General features: G+C 46.9%; 1 protein-coding gene across 1 annotated transcript in view; it reads left to right on the top strand.

Annotated features, from left to right (window-relative positions):
- The window catches only part of Sag (S-antigen visual arrestin), a 30,387-nt gene that overhangs the window by 3,450 nt on the left and 6,206 nt on the right, over positions 1–20,731 (top strand). The window contains exons 2-11 of the mRNA XM_076865967.2: positions 699–759; positions 2,986–3,030; positions 3,959–4,152; positions 6,193–6,252; positions 9,460–9,536; positions 11,153–11,288; positions 12,073–12,157; positions 13,147–13,219; positions 15,914–16,051; positions 19,048–19,125. Of these exons, the coding sequence (XP_076722082.2) occupies positions 699–759; positions 2,986–3,030; positions 3,959–4,152; positions 6,193–6,252; positions 9,460–9,536; positions 11,153–11,288; positions 12,073–12,157; positions 13,147–13,219; positions 15,914–16,051; positions 19,048–19,125 (947 nt within the window). The remainder of the gene's footprint in view (positions 1–698; positions 760–2,985; positions 3,031–3,958; positions 4,153–6,192; positions 6,253–9,459; positions 9,537–11,152; positions 11,289–12,072; positions 12,158–13,146; positions 13,220–15,913; positions 16,052–19,047; positions 19,126–20,731) is intronic.

Here is a 20,731-nt window from a genome sequence, read left to right as displayed (position 1 = left end):
CTGAAGGCTGAAGATACACACAAGAGTCTGGATTCTTACTGCCAAGGCTCTTGCAGTCTTGAGGTTGAGGGGACACAGCCCCTGCTCTTACACAGATCTGTCAAAAAGACCTTGGCTGTCAGGGGCATGCGATGGGCAGGACCAGGGAAGAGACCATGGCTGTCCTCTCCCACCCAGCTCCACCCCTTCCTTCCTCAGAGTGTGGGTTTAGGTTTCCCTGTCCAGAAGTTTTCCTAGTAGGATTTCAGGGACTCCTCTGGAGCTCCTACCTCTCTGCACAGTCCATAAATTCTTTGAACATGGAAGTGAGATGTTTCAGTCCACAGCTAGAAATAGAAGCCTTCCCATGCAAACAGGTGGCAGGAGACCCATTGACATAGGTATAACTTTCTACTAAAGTATGAATTGACAAGTTACCTGGTTGATATCAGACCTGGTTTTGATGGGGAAAGGGAGGTGAGGAAAGGAGTGGGAAGAATTCCCACCATCCAAAAGGGCAAGAAAAATGCTTGGAGCTGGTGCAGGAGACTGGATGGAGCACACCTTGCCTGAAACCCTGTTTTTGCCCACAGCCCAGCCAGTGGTGAAGAAGGCCATTGAGGAGCTGCAGAGCCAAGTGGCTCATCTTTTCAAAACTAATGAAAAGATTTGATGGTTGTCAATTTGCCATTTAGAATGTACACTTGTTCTTCTTGCAGGTGACCATCTACCTGGGAAAGAGAGACTATATAGACCATGTCAGTCAAGTAGAGCCCGTAGGTAAGTGGAAATATATTCTTGTGTGTGTGTGTGTGTGTGTGTGTGTGTGTGTGTGTGTGTGTGTTGCTGGGGATTGGAACCTAGGGCCTTGTGCATGCAAGATAAGCACTCTACCAACTGAGCTATAACCCCAGCAAGTTGGAATAAAATTTAATGTTTGTTTTCCTTTGTCATCAGATAACTTTCTGTTTTGTATTTTTAATAATCTAAGTAAAGAATTGCTAATTAAAATATCGGGGAAGTGCCACTGGCTGACTGGAAACAATGTTTCCAGTGTGCAAGGAGATGAAGGGTCTCATTTCTACAATATACAAGGAATGCTCAGAACTCAACAGTAAACAAAAAGCATCCAATTAAAAAATGAGCAGGAGACAGACATTTAAAAAACAAAGATATTGATAGTAAGCACTTGAAAACTCAGCATCATTAGTCATGGGGGAAATACAAATTAAAGCTGCACTGAGATGTCATTACATGCCTATCAAAATGGCTAAGATGGCAACCCATACCTGAAATACCAGCAACTCAGAAGACTGAGGCAGAAAGATCCAAGTTTGAGGCCAGCCTGGACAACTTGGTGAGATCCTGTCTCAAAAATAAAATAAAAAGGGCTGAGGATGTAGCTCAGAGGTAGAATGCAGAATGCTCTTGGGTTTTATCCCCAGTACCATAAAGAGTGTGTGTGGGGGGGGATACCAAATGCTAATGAGGGCACAGAGAAACCTGATCACTTCTAGAGGTTAGCAGCAGTTGGCTAGTTTCTTTAAAAACTAAACATAAAGCTGAGCACAGTGGTACAACCTATAATCCCAGTAGCTCAGGAGGCTGAGGCAAGAGGGTATTGAGTTCAAAAGCCGGCCTCAGCAACTTAGCAAGGCCCTAAGCAACTTAGTGGTAGCCTCTCTCTAAATGAAAAAAAATTAAAAGGGCTGGTGATGTGGCTCAGTGGTTAATACGTCTGGGTTCCATCTCCAGTACCAAAAGAAAACAAAATATAAAAAACTAAACATATACTTCCCATCTGACCCAACGGTTGCATTCCTAGGCATTTATCCCACAGAAATGAAAACTTAGGGTGCTGGGGTTGTGGCTCAGTGGTAGAGCACTCGCCTAGCACTTGCGAGGCTCTGGGTTCGATCCTTAGCACCACATAACAATAAATAAAATAAAGGCATTATGTCCAACTATAACTAAAAAAATATTTTAAAAAAAAGAAATGAAAACTTCGGTTCACATAAAATTTTTAGGGCATGATTGTTCCTAGCAGATTTTAAATCTCCAAACTGAAAGAACCAAAATCTCTCAGTAAATGAGGTTCAATAAAGTGAGATCCATTTGTGCCACGGAGAACTCCACAGTAAAAAGAATGAGCTATTGAATAATGGTGGAATGAATTAGATATCATTACCCTAAGTACATGTATAAGGCACAAATGGTGTGAAAATACTTTGTGTTCAATCAGTGTTTTGAAAAATTGTGCTCTATATGTGTAATATGAAATGAATTGCATTCTGCCATCATGTATAACAAATCAAAATTTTTTAAAAAATGAGTATTGATACCCTTGAAACTCAGAAGCCTTGAGGATGATTCGGTGAGTGGAAGAGGCCAGTCCCAAAGGACCACATGCTGTAGATTCCATTTATACAATGTTCTCAAGATGATAAAATTACAGTGAAGGTAGCTGCCAGGGGCTGAGGATGGTGGGGGTAGGGGACGGTGGGACCGCAAGGGTAGCCAAGGGGGTCTTTACGGTGATGGGACAGTTCTCCATTTGGACTCTGTGGTGGTTAGACAAAGCTCCGCAAGTGTTAACATAACATAGATCTATGTACACACCTGGTATCCTGGTGGGCTTCCAGCTTTTGCTACTGAGCTGTAATCATGTTAGATTTAACACCATTAGGGGATGTAGGATAAAGGATACTGGGCATCTGTCTGTGAATCTGTAATTATTTCAACATAAAAAGTTGGAAGAGAATCCAGGCACAGTAGTCATGCCTGTAATCCAGCAACTCACAAGGCTGAGACAGGAGGATTGTAAGTCTAGGCCAGCCTGGGCAATTTAATGAGACCCTACCTCAAAAAATAAAAAGGACTTGGGATGTAGCTCAGTGGTAGAGAACCCTGGGTTCAATCCCTAGTACCAAAAAAAAAAAAAAAAAAAAAAAGAAAGTATCTTCTGCTCTCTTGATCTAACCCTTGCTGTTCTCTCTCTTGGTCTAGATGGTGTGATATTGGTAGAACCGGAGCTTGTGAAGGGAAAGAAAGGTGAGCAGAGACCTTGTCCTCTGGGCTGTAAAGGTCAAGGCTCCCAGCTGGCTCTGGGAAAGAGGCATTTGTGTGGGGAAACATGCCTGCTAGAGGCAGGAATAAAACCCAAAATTTATTTTTATGTATTCTTGCAATGATTCTGAACCACAGTGTCACGGTGCCCTTGAGATTTCTGTAGTTGAGATGTGTGTGGCAAGCCATTTATTACTAATGACTGTTGCATAAACTGAATCAGAACAGATTCAGCTTATGCTGTGAGAAAGTCGCTGACTCAGTTCCATTCTAAATATGTGGTTGCTACTGGCAAACACAAGGCCTTATTGTAAACCCGGGATGTGCCCACAAGCATGACAGGTATGGGCCATTAGCAGCGATGGGGATATGGCAAGAATGGAGCAGAAAACTGTCCTGCTCTGCCATCTCTACCTTCCTGCCGGGTGGAACCTTGCCAGCCCTGCCCTTGGCCACAGTAGGTTGCCTTATGTCAAGGAAAGCCACTGCCTGGCGACAGCAGGCATAAAACCAGGTCCTCTGGGCATTTTGCTTGATTACTAACTTTGAAGGTGGAGTGGGCAGGTGGTCAGTAGATTCTCTGAGCCAGCAACTAGGGCAGTTGCCCTTATTGCTGACACAGACGAATCCTTAAGCAACAGCTTCTGAGGGCCTGTAGGGGCCACTTCTGTTATGCCTTACGCTCAACAACTGTGGGCTTTGTGTCTTTTTCAAAAAATGCCTCCTGAACTTCCACATGATTCTTTTGGGCCACTGGGATCACAACTAAGTCTTTAATCAAATAGAATTTTCCAAAGGGGCCAATGGTGTGGTGTGGTCACCCTGCTGCCCACTTTCCCAGTGAGGGTGGCATCAGGCTGTTGGGGTCATGTCCAATGAACCAAGCTCATCCCTATCTGTCTCTTCTTCCCAGTGTTTGTCTGTCTGACCTGCGCCTTTCGCTATGGCCAGGATGACATCGATGTGATAGGCCTGACCTTCCGCAGGGACCTGTACTTCTCTCGGGTCCAGGTGTACCCTCCAGTGGGGGCTGCAAGTGCCCCTACGCAGCTGCAGGAGAGCCTGCTCAAGAAGCTGGGGGGCAACACTTACCCCTTCCTGCTCACGGTGAGTGCTCCTGACCCCTGGCTGGCCGCCTTTACCTACGGCTCCTCATAATGGGAATGGGCAACAGGAAGGGAACAAAAGAAGGGCTTTGTGTCTTCAGGCCTGTAAATTGCACCCTTGAAAGAAATTCTAGATTACATGGTCTGTGATAGTCTTTTTTTTTTTTTTTTCCAAATCCTTGAAAATAGCCTCCTGCCTTTGAAGGCACCATTTCAACCTGCCTTTTAGATATTTCCTTTGTCTGACTGCCCAACTAGATGAGTTCATGCTCTTGCTCCGCTTATTCAGCTTTAACAACAAATCTGCAGAAGTTTCTCTGGGCTGCCTGGGGTGTTCTTTGCAGGAAAGTTTCCCAAAGGACAGGTGAGCCTAGTGGAATAAGAAGCCATCTTTAGCCTTTCCCATAGCTTGGTGGCTTATGTAACTTTAACCTGTCACCTCTCTTGAGGCCCATATCTCACCAGTGACCCTGCCTCTCAGGGTGCCAGTGCCCAGCAATGCAGGCAGTGTGGATGGGAGCTCTGTGAGGGAAAGCTTCTGCCAACTTTCTTCCTTGATGCTTGTCTGTGGTGATCATAATCTCCTCCAGAGTGATATGGCTCAGACTGATATGGCCCTGCCTCAAGCTCCAGTGTGGACAGCCTCGAGCCACTCTCAGAAAGAAGCCAGACATGGAAGCTTCTTTCATGTTATCATGTGGTTCCATTTACATGAGGCAACAGGAATAGTCATTTAGACAGAAAATAGGAGAATGGCCCTGGAGGTGGAGGGGGGGACCAGGGGAGGGGAGAAATGGGCAATTAGTGTCCAGTGAGTAAGGAGCTTCTGGTTGAGATGATGAGAAAGTTCTAGAGAAGGATGGTGGTTGTTATGTGAATGTGTTTAATGCCAGTGAACTGTTATTTTTTTTAATTGTAGTTGGAAACAATACCTTTATTTATTTATCATGTGGTGCTGAGGATCGAACCCAGGGCCTTACACATGCTAGGCGAGTGCTCTACTGCTGAGCCACAACCCCAGCCCAAACTGTTCATTTAAAATTGTTAAAATGGTAACTTTTATATTCTTCTATTTAACCACAATTGTTTTACAAAAATCTCTATTAAGCCAGGCATAATGGCACACACCTGTAATCCCAGTGGCTTCAGAGGCTGAGACAGGAGGATTCTGAGTTCAAAGCCAGCCTTAGCAAAGGCAAGGAGCTAAGCAACTCAGAGAGACCCTGTCTCTAAATAAAATACAAAATAGGGCTGAGGATGTGGCTCAGTGGTCAAGTGCCTCTGAGTTCAATTCCTAGTACAAAAAAATAAAAAGTGATTTCAGATTGATACTTCCCTTTCTTACAATGCAACATATGGAATTAATTGGCTCAAATGGTGTTGAAATGTACAAAGAAGAATATTTATTGCAGCATTGTTTATAATGGCAAAAAAGTAAACACCATTTTCCAGGCACAGTGGTGCATGCCTATAACCCCAGCAGCTCGGGAGGCTGAGGCAGAAGGATCTGGAGTTCAAAGCCAGCCTCAGCAACAGGGAGGCACTAAGCAACTCAATGAGACCTAGTCTCTAAATAAAATACAAAATAGTGATCAGGATGTAGCTCAGTGGTCAATGTCCCTGAGTTCAATCCCTGGTACCCCCAAACAAAACAGTAGAGACCATTTAGGTGTCCAGTGAAGTGGGTTGGCTGCATTAAGTGCACATTATAGAAACTCTAAAATTGTGGTGCCAGGCAGGGTTTCACCACACGGGAATGGTCTGAAAGCTTTCTGATTCCGGGAGTGGTAACGAAGTGAGGGAGCAGAAGCGTGTTCAACATTGCACCATTTCCATGAAACTTACACCTGAGCACACACTCACGCATGTGTCTGCCCCAGAGCTTCTGGATCGACGCTAACCTGGATGCCAGGTGTGTGGTGGAACAGGCTCTCTTATTTCTTGCTCATCTTCTTCCTTTTCCCACTTCATGTGATGATTCTGTGTCACACCTTAAATACCCCCTCGGAAAGAAGTGATTTTTTTGTTTGTTTCTTTCCAGTTTCCTGACTCCTTGCCCTGCTCAGTGATGTTGCAGCCAGCTCCACAAGATGCAGGGAAGGTGAGTTAACCAAAACACGCCGTGGGTCCTTCCTTCCCTCAATGCACTCTGTGTGTGTGTGTGCGCATACGTGCATGCCCACCTGCGCTTGGATATTTAAACATGGAAGTTTGTGTGCTGGACACCCAGAATCAAGGGGTCCCCAGGGCCATGCTCCCTCTGAAGCCTGTCGAGGAACCCTTCTCTGTCTCCTCCCGGCTCTGTGGCTAGCTGGCCTTCCCTGGCTGCTGATCATCACTATAGTCCTTGCCTCCATGTGACATTCTCCCTTTGCGTCCTTTTCTCTCTGAGTCCCTTCAATAGGCTTTTAAATGTAGCTTTTTATCATGGAAAATTTCAAACATACTCCTAAGATGAGAGGCCAGGATAAGACCCCTGTGAACCTGTCACTCTCCTCAGCAACTGTTAGCCAGGGACATCCTGGTGAACGGGAGACCTGGCCCTCCTGGGCTCACTTGTTAATGCAGAGTAACAGACAACAGGACCCACAGGACACATCAAGGCCACAGGCACTGTGGGAGCCCCATGCTGGTGAGAGGCGAGGGAGGATGCCATGGGAGGTTTGTTCAGCAGGCTTAGGGAGGCCCTCTGGTAAGGTAAGGAGCAAGCCACACTCCCAGGCAGAGGGGCACCAATGCTCAGTGAGAAGGGCTGGAGCCGGGAAGAAAGCCAAGATCAGAATGGAAAAAAAAGTGTGGCCAGATCTCCTCAAAGGGCCTGGTGGATGATCTAGGGACTTGGGTGTGATTGGAATCACTGGCAGGCTCTGGACGGCAGGTCTGGCTTAGGTTTCCAAAGTGTTACTGTGGCTACTACGTTGAGAATGAGGCTGGGCTTGGCATGTGTCATGAAGAGAAAGAGAAGCAAAGCCGGGGGATGATGGGGGTGACCAGGGATTACAGGCACAGAGGAGGGGCAAGGACCCCTGGATGCTGAGTTCTCAGTGTCCTAAGATGTGACGGTGACTGCAGGTCTGTACCTGCACAGTGGAGGAGGACACGCTGGACAGTGTTTATCAGTATGGGATCCTTATGGTTTATGGTTCCAAAATAGAATCCAGTTTTAAAGAATGGATGGAACAGAACAGAGGAGAATGGAGGTTGGGGAAATCCCAGCGCATCACACAGCAAGACTGAATTATCACATACTAAGAGTTACAAGTCTTGCTTCTGAAACATCTGTATGCCATGGCCCAGGAAAATGAGGGGTGAGGATGGCTGAGATTGGGGATGACAAGCGCACTCAAGAAGAGGGGGACCAAGAACTGAAGTCCAGTTTAGTCAGATCTTACGGTGCTCTTTTGAGAGACCTAAAATTCAGATTCTTAGGCAACCTTTCTGTATCTCTGTACAGGCTACATCAGGCCATGCCTATTTTCTCTGTTCTATGAGATGAAAGAGTGTCAGTGGGTGGGGAGAGCTGTAGGCAAGATGCTACATTGTACAGAGCCTGGAGATCTGCCTGTAGGCTCCAGGGAGGTCTGGGACACGTAGGAGATTGTCAAATGAAGAAATAAATAGATGTAATATATCTATATGCATTGCATGAATGATAAATTACATGTCATGACCTTAAAATATTATGCAATATAGGGCTGGGGATATCAGTTGGTAGAGTGCTTGCCTTGCATGCACAAGACACTGGGTTCAATCCCCAGCACCACCCACACACACAAAAAAATTTTGCAATATATTATATAATATTCTATTATGCTATATAATATTAACATATTACATGTAGCATTAATTATATTGATAATATAATAATATAATATTAATATATGATACATTATTATATTAAATGATATATTAATAATCATTAATATAAAGACATGTAATATATAAATTATATAATTATTATGTTATTATTCAAATATATATATATATATATATATATATATATATAGAGAGAGAGAGAGAGAGAGAGAGAGAGAGAGAGTGAGTTTTTGCTGGAAGAAGCATGCAGATGGGAGAGGCTGTAGAGGTGCATGGTCTGTTTGTGCAGTAGCACAGAGTGGGGCTGTGGGGCAGGGACAGGGTGGCTTCATGATGCCTGGTGTGGCTTGCAGTGATGTGTATGTATTTTCAACCTGGAGTTTACAGTGGCCCTGAATGCACCCTGGCAGGACCTGTAAGTCTGAGGCTTGACACAGCAGGTGTCAAGTGCCTTTGCTGACACCCACTGCCTCCCCTGGCAGCTGGGGAAGCCTGCAGAGCCAGCTGTTGGTGGGAGCCCAGTGCAGAGGGAGGGTTGGAGCAGGGGCTGAAGGAATCACACCCAGGGCTGAGCACTGAAGGTCACTGGCAGGTGCATTTGTCTGACCCACAAATTCTTAAAAGTTTTTTTATTTAAAAATGAGGTTTTACACCAAATTCCATTTCTAGTTTCTGTTTAAATTTTTGAGGTATAGGAAAAGGGATCTGGGCACAGTGGCACACACCTGTAATCCCAGCGACTGGGAGGGCTGAGGCAGGAGGAATGTAAGTTCAAAGCCAGCCTCAGCAACTTCATGAGAACCTTTCTTAAAAAGGTGGGGCAGGGCTGGGAATGTGACTCAGTGGTTAAGTGCCCCTGAGTTCAATCCTGATGCCAAAGGAAAAAAACATTTTAGTTGTAGATGGATGCAAAATGTTTATTCTATTTATTTTCATGTGGTGCTGAGGATCAAACCCAGTACCTCACACATGCTAGGCAAGTGCTCCACTACTGAGCCACAACCCAGCCCCAAGAAGAAAATTTTGATGAGCTGTTGACAGCATGGGCCATTGCTGGCTGACCAACTGGGGTCAGGGTGTTCTCACCTCAGCAGGGCATTCACAGACCCCACCCCCAGCCCCTGTGATCACCTACATCTGTCCCCTGCTATAAGCATCAGGAAGTCATAACACAACACAAGGTCACATGGAAAAGGACGGCTACGAGTGCAGGGACATGCCAGGCCTTGTGCGATAGTCTCCACACCACCAGAGGGCCTCATCGGGCGGCCCACTTCCTGTCCACTGGGGGCTCACTCCTCATGCTAATGTCAGGGTTTTATTATAAGTACACCTCTAAATTGAATCTTCATAGGGTAATGCTAAAAGGGATGTGGCTAAGACAAACAGTTATGGCCACAACCTGTACCTGTGGGAGGTGGGACCTGCATCCCAGCTCTTAGGAGGGAGGGTGCTGGCAGCTGCCCTCTGTCTGTCCTCTTGTCTCCAACAGAGCTGTGGGGTCGACTTTGAGGTCAAAGCATTTGCCACAGAGAGCCCAGATGGTGAAGAGGACAAAGTCTCAAAGAAGTAAGAGCCTATTTGGAATAGGTGAGGAGTTGGTGGGGGGTGGCCACAGTACAGCACCCATTTTATCTCTATGTGACAGAACTGTTCCCCTGGGGTTGTGTGGCAGGGGTGATGGCGCCTCCCCAGCTCTGGGCAGCTGAGGATGGAACTATCTACCATCTACCTGTGGGCATTGGTGGGTGGTCATCTCAGGGGACAAAGCGAAGAAAGTGACAGTAGCACACAACATCAAGTGCCACCTACGAGCTCTCAGATCCTTCTTTTTTGTTTTCTTCTCCCCCAGAGCCCCCACCTGGATATTGAACCTGGGTCCCTGACCTATATCCCTAGCCCTTTCCATTTTTTTTACTTTGAGACATATCTCCTTAAGTTGCCCAAGATGGCCTCAAATTTGAGATCCTCCTGCCTTAGCCTCTCAAGTCTCTGGGATTACAGGCATGCACCACTGTATCCAGCTCTCCTTCTTTTTTATTTCTATTTATTTATTTACTTATTTTGGTACTGGGGAATGAATCCAGGGGCACATTACCACTATGCTAGATCTCCAGCCCTTTTTATTTTTGAGACAGGGTTTTGTTAAGTTGCTTAGGGCCTCACTATGTTGCTGAGGCTGGCCTTAAACTTGTAATCCTCCTCAACCTCCCAGTTGCCAGGATTACAGTACCACTATGCCCAACATTCTTCCTCCTTAAACAAATTTTTTATGGTGTTAAAATACGCATATTATGACATTTGTCATTTAACCACTTCTCAGTATACAACTTAGTAGCATTAACTCTATTCCCAATGTTGTTTAATCATCACCAACATTTATACCCAGAAGTAAAAATTTCATCCCATCACCCCAAACAGAGCTCTATAACCAATAAGAAGTAACCTCTATTCCTTCCACCTTCCAAAACTCAAGATAATTTTTCTTTTCTTTTTTTTTGAAAGAATTTCTTTTTTAGTTGTAGATGGACTAATACCTTTATTTTATTTGTTTATTTTTTTATGTGGTGCTAAGGATCAAACCCAGCACCTGACACACACTAGGCGAGCATTGAGCTACAACCCCAGCACCCCCATGCTCATTTTTCTAAGGAGTTGAATCCAAGGATGCTTAACCAGTGAGCTTTATCCCTATCCCTTTTTAGTTTTTGAGACAGGATTTCACTAAGTTGCTGGAGCTAGCCTCGAACTTGTGGTCCTCTTGCCTCAGCCTCCTGGGCTATTGGGATTATAAGCATGCGCCATTTCACCCAGCTGGCTCACTTTTCTTGTTATACCCAGCCAGACTTCTCACTGAGCCCTTCCCATTTCCCCACATACTCATGGTACACATCTCTTGGTGCTTACAACAGTTACTAGCTGCAATTCGTTACTGCTCTGGGGCCTGGCCACGCGAGGCACCTGACACCATCACACAGCCTCGCCTAACCAGAGCCTGACACGATGAAAGAGACCTACAGGGACATTTCTGGCCCGGATACCCAACCTGTGGAGTGGGAAAGTCCCCAGCGCTGTCCCAGGCACAGGCCTGTCCCATCCCACCTCTGTCAGGACTCTGGGGAGAAGAGAGGCCGAGCTGAAGTGGCTGATCTAATCCCAGGGATCCTCCGGCCTTTTCTCCACAGGAGCTCTGTGCGATTGCTCATCCGCAAAGTCCAGCACGCGCCATCTGAGATGGGGCCACAGCCCCAGGCGGAGGCCTCCTGGCAGTTCTTCATGTCTGACAAGCCATTGCACCTTGCAGTCTCCCTCAGCAAAGAGGTAACCCGCGTCCCTCTAGGGTAGTATCCTGGGGCCCCAGCTGTGTGGGTGCCTTGCAAGCTGTTCTGCCTCAGGAGTCGTGGAAGGCCAGGGACTGTAAATGGCTCTTTCCATAACTGAGCCTCAGAACAGGGCTAACCAGCGGCACTGCCCTCGCTGGGCCCCACAGACTGGGGAGCCCTTTTTCTCACTGGCCTTTCTCTGCTCAACTCTCTAATGTCATGTCATAGGTGTGTCACCCTAAATTATTTACTCCCAGGAAAGTCAGCCACACAGGGCGGCTGTGTGCGATACCATCCATCAGGTATGTCATGGTGGAAAAGGTGAAGCCCTGCGGGCTAAGGCTCTCTCTGATCCTTCTGGGAGACGAGGCAGTTTCACTCATGTGTTGGCAAGAACCCATGCAGAGTGTGCACATGCGTGAGTGTACGTGTGCACACGTGCCCACTGGGGCTGGGTTCCATGTGATTGCTGGGGGAAGAACTTCATCACCCAGTGTCCCCGTGGCTTCCTTTCACCTCACTCTTCCTGTTCCCAGAACCTCACAGTCCTACTCAGGACCTCCAGCTTCCTCTTATGTGACTCTCAGAGCCCCATTACCCTCCTCAGCCTCCTGTAGACAGGGCAGAACATGTTCCAGACCCTTCTCTGGAGGAAAGCATCATCTTCCTTAAAAGTAGGGAGTTCATCAAGCTTGTTCCAGTTAAAGTAATTGAACCTAGAAAGACCTAATAAAGATGTCCCCACACTCTGTTCTCCTTTCTGACATCTCTAACTTTTTCAGATATATTTCCATGGGGAACCCATCCCTGTGACTGTGACAGTGACCAATAACACAGAGAAGACAGTGAAGAAGATTAAAGTCTTAGGTAGGACCTTCTTAAAACTAGAAGGCAAAACCTTTGAGAATTTCTCAGCCTTATCCTGTTTCACCAGGATCCCTCTCTGGTCCAAGTAAAACCCTCTGGGCCTTGGGAACTACCTACTTATCTTTGTTGGGCCATAGGCAATGGGTCTTCAGAGGGACAGCAACCTTACAGGTCATCTCATTAGCCCGTATGCCCGCTAGGGCTGTCTTTTGTCTTGGTGACATCCCTGACAGATGCTGTTTCCAACCTCCCATGCTGTCCCTTCCCACAGGGCCTCATTGTGCCTGAGCTCAGGGAAGCCAAGGAAGGAGTGTTCCTTTTTGGTCAGTGACAATTTTTTGTTGATCAGTGCAGCAAGTATAGTGGGAAGGGCTCTGGATAGAAGACATAGGGTTAAATTGTGGGTTCATGCTAAGTCTCCTGAAGCCCGACCGGCATCCACAGCAGCAGCTCTTTGTTCATCTTCCCAGGTTGGGTTAGACTGTCAGGAGAGGTCCCCTTGAGAGTGTTCTGTAAAGTGTGAGGTGTGGCTATCTCAGCTTGAGTGGCCACCTTGTGATGGCCAACTCTGGATGCGTACTGCAGGGAGGTGAGACCTTTGGGAGATGATCAGGGCTAGATGAGGTCATGGGGGCAGGACCCCATGATGACATCAGTGGCTTTATAAGAGGAAGAGAAACTTGAACTAGCAATTCATGCTCTGCCTCAATGTGCAACACCCTCCACCATGTTGTGATGCAGAAGAAAACCCTCACCAGATGCTAGTGTCATCTTAATGGGTGGGAGTTGACATAAAGCAGGTTATCGGTGAAGAGAAATGACTTGAAGACAGAATTGGGAATCACAAGAGTTTTCTGAGAAAGCCAGAAATGGACTAACATGACCCTCAGAGAGAAAAGCCCTGCTGTGTCTCCAGGAAGGCCAGGAGTCACCATGCACATACATGAGGGGCCCAGCATTGATCACTGCCTCTTATCCTCCCTCTGCAGTGGAGCAAGTGGCCAATGTGGTTCTCTACTCAAGTGATTATTACGTCAAGCCTGTGGCCATGGAGGAAACACAGTAAGTAACAGTTGCATTTCCACTTCCGGGGTGGCCAACCTTCTCTGTCAAGTTCCTTTTTCTTTCATGCTGAGAACTAGAATGCCCAGCCAGCCCCGCAGCTTTTTGCTTCCTTCCCCTTTTCTCACTTCAGGGGATGCCAAGAAAGTTAGCATCTTAGCTCTGTTTACCTCACCCCATGCGCCTTCCATGTCACAGGAGGTTGGAGAGAACAATGCAATGACTTCAAACAAACAAGGGGAGAAATCAAGGTGGATGTGTCACCCTCCGGGAACAGCTGGGCCTGCCTATTTATCCTTGACATGAGTCCTTGGTAATGTGGACTCTTTCTGCTAACCCCACCCTACCCCAGCAGATGGCCAAATGAGCAGTCAGCAGGCTAGGACTTTCTTTTGCTCCTTTATTCAGTTTGAAAATTTCATACCAATGGTAACTTGATTAAGATGCATTCATTTTTAGCCTGTCATTGTGAATGATTTTTCTCCCTTTGATAGAGTCAAAAACAAATGAGAATCCTGCAGTGGCTCCTTCATTCATGAAAGACAAAGCAGGCTGCACTTTGTGCTAGGAAGTCAGATACATTTTTTTTTTTAATGTGTGTGTGTGTGTGTGTGTGTGTGGTGTGGGGGATTATATCAAGAGCTCACATGTGCTAGGCAAGGGCTCTACCACTGAGTTACATTTCTCTAGACCTTTTTATTTTTCATTTTGAGACAGGGTCTCACTAAGTTACCCATGCTGACCTCAAATTTGCAATCCTCCTATTTCAGCCTCCCTAGTGGCTAGGATTATAGGTATGCACCATTGAGCCCAGAAACATTTAATACACATGTTGCAGGGGTATTTCCCACCCCAGAAGGTCTTTTCCACTTTATCTAGTTGGCATGTTCTAAACATCACTGAATGTAGAAAACATTACCAGGGTCAAAGGAAGGTTGGGGTGGAGAGGAGGGGTTGTTGGTGAGGAAAGATAAACTGATTCACTAAGATAATATTGCACAATATTTAAAAGGCAACTTTAGGATAAACTATTACTCAAAACAAATTCATCCTTAAGTTTAAATATAGGCCTTCAGTGGAGGGAAGCAGGAAAGAACCACAACTCCTTAGCTGACTTCTTAATGCCAGGCCTAGGGTCTGTCCCACATTTTGGGCACATCCTTGCCAGCCTTGGGGTCTGGGGAGTCTTAGCCCCAGCTGGCCTTTTGGCAGATGCTCAGAAACAACTAGGCAAATAGTCCTAACTGAGTTTTTAACTATATACCCTGTTATCTAGCCTACTCTTGAGTCTTTGGGTCAAATGAGTCTCAGGAGACTGAAAACCATTCTAAGATCCTCCCAAGGGTCGGGGAGGGAGATTGGAAGCTGGGTCAGATCGTGTTAGTGGGTCTTAGGCTAAGGCCACTCAGAAGGCTGTAGAGCATGAGCTACTGTGCCAGACCCTGGGACTCCAGTGGGAAGGCTTCCTCAAACCAGGTCGAACCTGATTTTCAATCTGTTGCCTGCCATTGAGTACCAGGTCCTGAAGGCCCTGGAAGTTGCCTTAAGGCCTTGCCACAGTCCTTTGGCAAGCTCTGATTCAGGAAAGGCCATCATGCAGCCCAGTCCCAGGGCCCCCTTTCTATTTCTGTCACTTTTACAATAATGCAAAGTCCATTTTTGTCAATGCCACTGCCCAAATCTAATTCATTTGATAGATTGCCCCAAGACCTAGGTGGGAGGATGTGGGCCATCCTGGACTCATACAAAATTCTATGAAGAGCTTCCTATATCCACCAGAGGCAGGATCCACCATAGTTACTTTAAACTCCCCAGTGAGCTCAAATAGGGGAACCCTTCTGCGGAGGCATTTCGGGCTCCAGCTGTCTTGGAACACTCTCGGGAAGTAGTCCTGATGCCAGCTCCCGGGCAGTGTTTTCAGGCCACACCCTGCCTTCCTCTGGCTGGTACAAGGATGCAGGGCGTGTTGCTGGCACGCAGGGTTCTGCAGCCTAAGGCTGCGACTGTGTGGCTGTTGAGTACAGGGTTGGCAGAGCACAAGATGAGAGGCGTACAGACAGCCCTCACCAAGGCCTGGTGCCCGGCACGTGAACAGCAGAGTTGGTTCTGCAGCCTCAGATGCTGCTTTGTGATCTTGGTGATGCTGTGTCCCAAGCACAACCCCAGATCGGCCTCTTGGCACAGGGTTCCTGCCATCTGTCAGATGCTGGGGAACTCAGAGCTCAGTTGATGACCCAGAAGACCAAGTAGAGGAAAAGTGTGTGCTGCTTTGTACCTGAATCAGCCTGGTCTGTGTGGCCACAGATGGAGGCCCCTTCCTTACCCTGCTCACCAGCCCACCATCAGTCTCCTGGTGACAGATTTTGGCAACAAGGACCTTTCCCACCTAGGCTTATTGACACTGCCCTGATGGGTCCACTGCAAAATAGTGTGGGGTTCATAGAGCCTTAGGAGACTGGCTGGGGTCTCTGACCTGGGACCCGTTTGTCTTATTTAGAAATTCAGCCATTCAGTGCAGGTTGGGAGGTCTGAGGCAATGTCCTGATATTGCTGCCAATCCACTCTGCAATTTCACTAACAATGTGATCCTCTTCCCAGTAAGTGGATAGGGAATTTGGATCCTGGAAATGCTGGATGACAAATAGGGTCTGGTCGGGTTGATGGTGACTCTCCTCTCTGTTGTTCTTCTTCCAGAGAAAAAGTGTTACCTAATAACACTTTTACCAAGACCCTGACATTGTTGCCCTTGTTGGCTAACAATCGAGAAAGAAGAGGCATTGCTCTGGATGGGAAGATCAAGCATGAGGACACAAACCTTGCCTCCAGCACCATGTGAGTCCTTGCTACTGCATGAAAGTCCTGTTGGTGCTAGCTGGTGCAGGTCTGTCCCCTGGGCTCAGGGTGTGCATGACAGGCCAGCTGGCATTAATGGTAGAGAGTGCAGGTCCCATAGGCCCAAATGAGGCTCCTTCTCCTATCTGGAACAAGGTGGTGATCACACTGGTGGACTCTGGACACAGCCTTGGGTACCCCCACTCCACTGCATACTCTGGGTGGCTCTGGGCAAATGACTTGAGCTCTCTGAGAACCTGTTTTCTTGTCTCTCAGTGGAGCGGGGAGGGTGATAAGAGTCTCAATCTCACAGAGTGGTGATAAGGACTTACACAAGCTGCATGCAGCATGGAGCCCAGCACTCAGAAGGAGCCTGAGCAATGTCAGCTGCTAGTTTCCTAAAGCGTCATTAGCTGGTGCACTGTCCTAAGCATACAACTAAGCCATGCAGCTGGCTGTGCTCATCCACTTATTTCCTCTGGGAAAGGTGAAAAGTGGGATCCCGAGGGCTGCAGAAGTCAATGAGTTTTATAGGAAAATAAGCATGGTGGCACCTGCCCGTAATCCCAGCTGCTCTGAGCCTGAGGCAGGAAGGTCTAAATTTGGGCCAGCCTGGGCAACTTAGCAAGACCTTGTCTCAAAATAAAGGACTGGGATGTAACTCAATGGTAGAGTGCCACTGAGTTCATTTCTAGCACTGAAAGAAAGTGGGGAGGGAAGGGAGGAAGGAAGATCCACTCGCTGGATTTAGGCAACAGATCTAGAAAAAACTGTACAGTAAAGGCTCAGAAGTCAACACTGCTGCTCTCCTAGCCACCCTTTTGGGCTTCTGTTTCTGGGAGTCTCTCTGTTGGAGGGCTCTGAGGGCTTGTGGTCAGAGCCATGTGCCAGCTCAAGACCCACTTGCTGCCCTCTCCCTAGGTGATGTGCTGGAGGGTCCCTCCATGGCCCCAGTAGGCCACTGACTGGAGAGTTGGTAAGGAGTGGACTTTGCTCTCCAGTTAACTGAGCTACTGACCCTGGACAGGTCTCTCATTCTGGCTCATCTTATGGATAATTTCCTTATCCATAAAATGAGAATAAATACACCTTGCTCACAAGGCGTGGAGAAATGTACATGTTTTAAATGACTCCGCAAACTATAAAACATGTTTATGATATGGCGTGCCATTGTCCATAACATGACTGTCGTGCCCTTGAGGAAGCAGATCTGTGGTGTCAGTTTCTCTGTTATTGTTGCCTTGTGAACATGCTCCAGAATCTAATTCAGTAACTTGGCAACCCACTCACAGAAAATCCTTTGACAGTGAAAATACTCACTGACCTCACTGTTGGCCTTACAGGATGTGAGTCTACCAAGCCGTGGGCTCATGCAAGTCAGATAGGTCAACTTCTGGTCTGTTGGCATTACCTTGGAGGCGGCAGGGCGAGAGCTTGCAGGGTATTCTCCGGCCTGTGACAAAGTACGTTCTCTTCCTTGGGTTTTTGGCCTTATTTAACATGAGGTCAAGAGCCAATCCCAGCAGAAGTGTGGAGTTTCAAGCTTACACCCTCTTTTATTCCCTTTGGTGGCAACCCCTCTCTGCTGAGTAGGTGACCCTCTCCACAATTCCAGGTAAAAAGGCTTCTCTGGGGATCAGTGTGGTCCTGGGTGCACATGTTCCTGGGCCAGATTTTGGTCTCTGGACTAGAACTTTCAGGGCCATATCCCAGATCCCAGAGCTGTCAACGCAATCTCCCCTGCCCTCAATCCCCTGCCTTCAGGCAGGGTCCTCCATCATGATCTCTATCATTATTCACATTATTTTAGTTAGTATTTCATGATAAATTTTTTTATACTGGAAATTTAACCCAAGGGCACATAACCTCTTAGCCACATCCTCTCTCCTTTTTAAATATTTTATTTTGAAACAGGTTCTCACTAAATTGCTTAGGGACTTGCTAAATTGCTGAGGCTGGCTTTGAACTCCAGACTTCTGCTTCAGCCTCCTGAGCCGCTGGGATCACAGGTCTGCACCACTGCGTCCAGCTCATGATAATTTGCATGCCTTAATTCCTGTTATTGGACGTCCTGAAACACTTAAGTCTTCTTCATTGGGTCGTGTGAGATAAAAACCTGTGATAAAATGTCCACTGTGGTGTGTATCAGATAACAGGAATTCCACGCATGTTAGGAGATTTGGAGTGAAGTTTCTGTCAAGGAAAGTCATACCTCACCCTCTTTGGGGCACATCTCATGCACCTCATTCACTCACTTAAACATTCACTGCCAGGCACATACTGGGTGCTGGTGGGGCAGGGTCCAGAGCAGTCACAATTCCTGTGATCAGGGCTACAATAGGGTACCACGTGTCTTTCCCATGAGCAGGGCACAGAGGAGTGAGTCCCAGTGCTCCCTGGCAGTGTCTGGGAAGCTTCCCAAAGGAGGGGAACTATAACTTGGGGTCTTAGGGGACAAGAGAGGAGAAGGAGGGCATTCTGGAGCAGGCTTGTAGTTGGCAAGGCTGGCGCAAGGCTGGCGCAAGGCAGGATCAGGCAGTGGGGCAGTGGGTAGGAGATGGCAGAGGCATCTCCCCAAAAAACTGAACCTGAAAGATTTCTCACACTACAGGGAAGCTGGAAAGCTCAGTTAAGGAGCCTGGCCTGTGGGAGACCGTTACAGAGACAGATCCCCAGGCAGGGAAAGCCCTTGGGAGGACTCTGCCTGCCCTGCTGAGATGGTGGAGCAGGCTGGGGAGAGGCTGGCTGACCAGGGTACAGAGGAGGGGAGGAAGTACACTCCTCCCTCTGTGGACTGCAGGAGTAGGAGACGCAGGCATCCCTGCACCCCTTCACGTGTATGTGCAGTCCTTGGACTCAGGCTGACCTGGTCCAGTTCACCAGTTCCCGAGAAGCAGCCTCCAGATGAGTGGCCCTGGTTGGAGGAGCAAGAATCCCCTCACAGGCTGTGCCTCCTGCTGCCTCCTCACCCTCTGCTCTTCCTTTCTATTGGGCAGCCTTAAAGAGGGCATGGACCGCACCATCATGGGCATCCTGGTGTCTTACCAGATCAAGGTGAAGCTCACCGTGTCAGGGTAAGTGCCGGCACTTGGCCTGCTCCCTCTTGGCCTGGGACTGCTCTTTCCTGAAGGACTAACAGGCAGACAGCAGTGGAGGCAGAGCCTACTGGCTCCTCTGCTGGCCTGGGTTGGATTCTATTTGTCCCTGGAAAAGAAGGTTGTGAAATACTGCACTGTTCGTACCCTGGGCCAAAACAGCTTGCACCTGCACACCACCGGGTAGAGCGCTGTAGAGCGCTAGAGAGCGAAATGAGAATCAGTTTCATGTTACATTGTACCTCAGAAAGAACAATGGCTGCCCAGTGGACTCTCAGTGACCTTCATCTGTTTGCATCTTGGGAGGCATCTGACCAGCAAGGAGGGACTGCATCTTCCCTCCCCTAACATGGAATCACAGAATCGGGAGGCTCCTTTTCATACAAGAGTGCTGACATCTCTAAAGAAACAATTTTCTATTTTAATGAAACTGATTTTTCCTTGTCTTTAATCTCACCAAAAGGGAAACAAAAACAAAAACACCTTGGCTTCTCATTTTCCTTTAAAATTCCACAGCCAAAGTCTCTCTTCTGATCAAAGGCAGATCCTGCATATGTACCAGGGTCCTGGGTAGGTAACGAGTTCTCCAAATTTTGCTTGGGGCTACAAAGAACACAGGTCTATTTTAGGTATTTTGTTAGCACAAAGTTTTCATTTGTTGTGTTTTTTTGAAGTGGATAGTGCTTTCTTTTCTTTTTCTTTAATATTTTTTTAGTTATTGATAGACCTTTATTTATTTATATGTGGTGCTGAGAATTGAACCCAATGCCTCACACATGCCAGGCAAGTGCGCCACTGCTGAGCCCCAGCCCCTGCCCTGGATAGTGCTTTCTTTTCTTTCCTTTGTGAGGATCTAAAACCAGGTGGAGTTTCCCTTAGCAGTCCAGAAAAGCAAATTCAGGTAGTCCTCCTATCCTCAAGTTTCATATTGGTGACTTCAACCATCTGCAGATTGAAATATTTTTTAAAAACTGCATATGTGGGGGCTAGAGCTGTGGCTCAGCAATGGAGTGCTTGCCTTGCATGTGCAAGGCCCTGGGTTCGATCCTCAGCACCACATAAAAATAAATAAACAAAATAAAGGTATTGTGTCCATCTACAACTAAAAAAGGTACTAAAAAAAAAAAAGAACTGCACATGTGGGGCTGGGATTGTGGCTTAGAAGTAGAGTGCTTGAATTGTAATACAAAAAAAAAAAAAAAAAAAGAAAAAAAAAAAATATATATATATATATATGTAAATAAAAAAAAAAGAAGTAGAGTGCTTGCCTGGCACATGCAAGGCCCTGGGTTCGATCCTCAGCACCACATAAAAATAAATAAATAAAATAAAGGTATTGTGTCCAACTACAACTAAAAAATAATTATTAAAAAAAAAGAGTTCTTAAAAAAAAACCTGCATATGTGCTGACTGTACAGACGTTCCCCTTGTTATCCCCTAAATGATAAAGTCTAATAACTATTTATACAGCATTTACATTGTCTTGGTGGTTTAAGTCATCTCTAGCTGATTTTGAACATATGGGCGAATGGGTGAAGATGCTATGCAAACACCACGTCATTTTAAATAAGAGACTTGAACATTG

Source organism: Callospermophilus lateralis, chromosome 9 (assembly GCF_048772815.1).
Source record: "Callospermophilus lateralis isolate mCalLat2 chromosome 9, mCalLat2.hap1, whole genome shotgun sequence".
Lineage (NCBI taxonomy): Eukaryota > Metazoa > Chordata > Mammalia > Rodentia > Sciuridae > Callospermophilus > Callospermophilus lateralis.
Note: the sequence above shows the minus strand (reverse complement) of the source record. Positions and strands in the feature narration are given on the sequence as shown.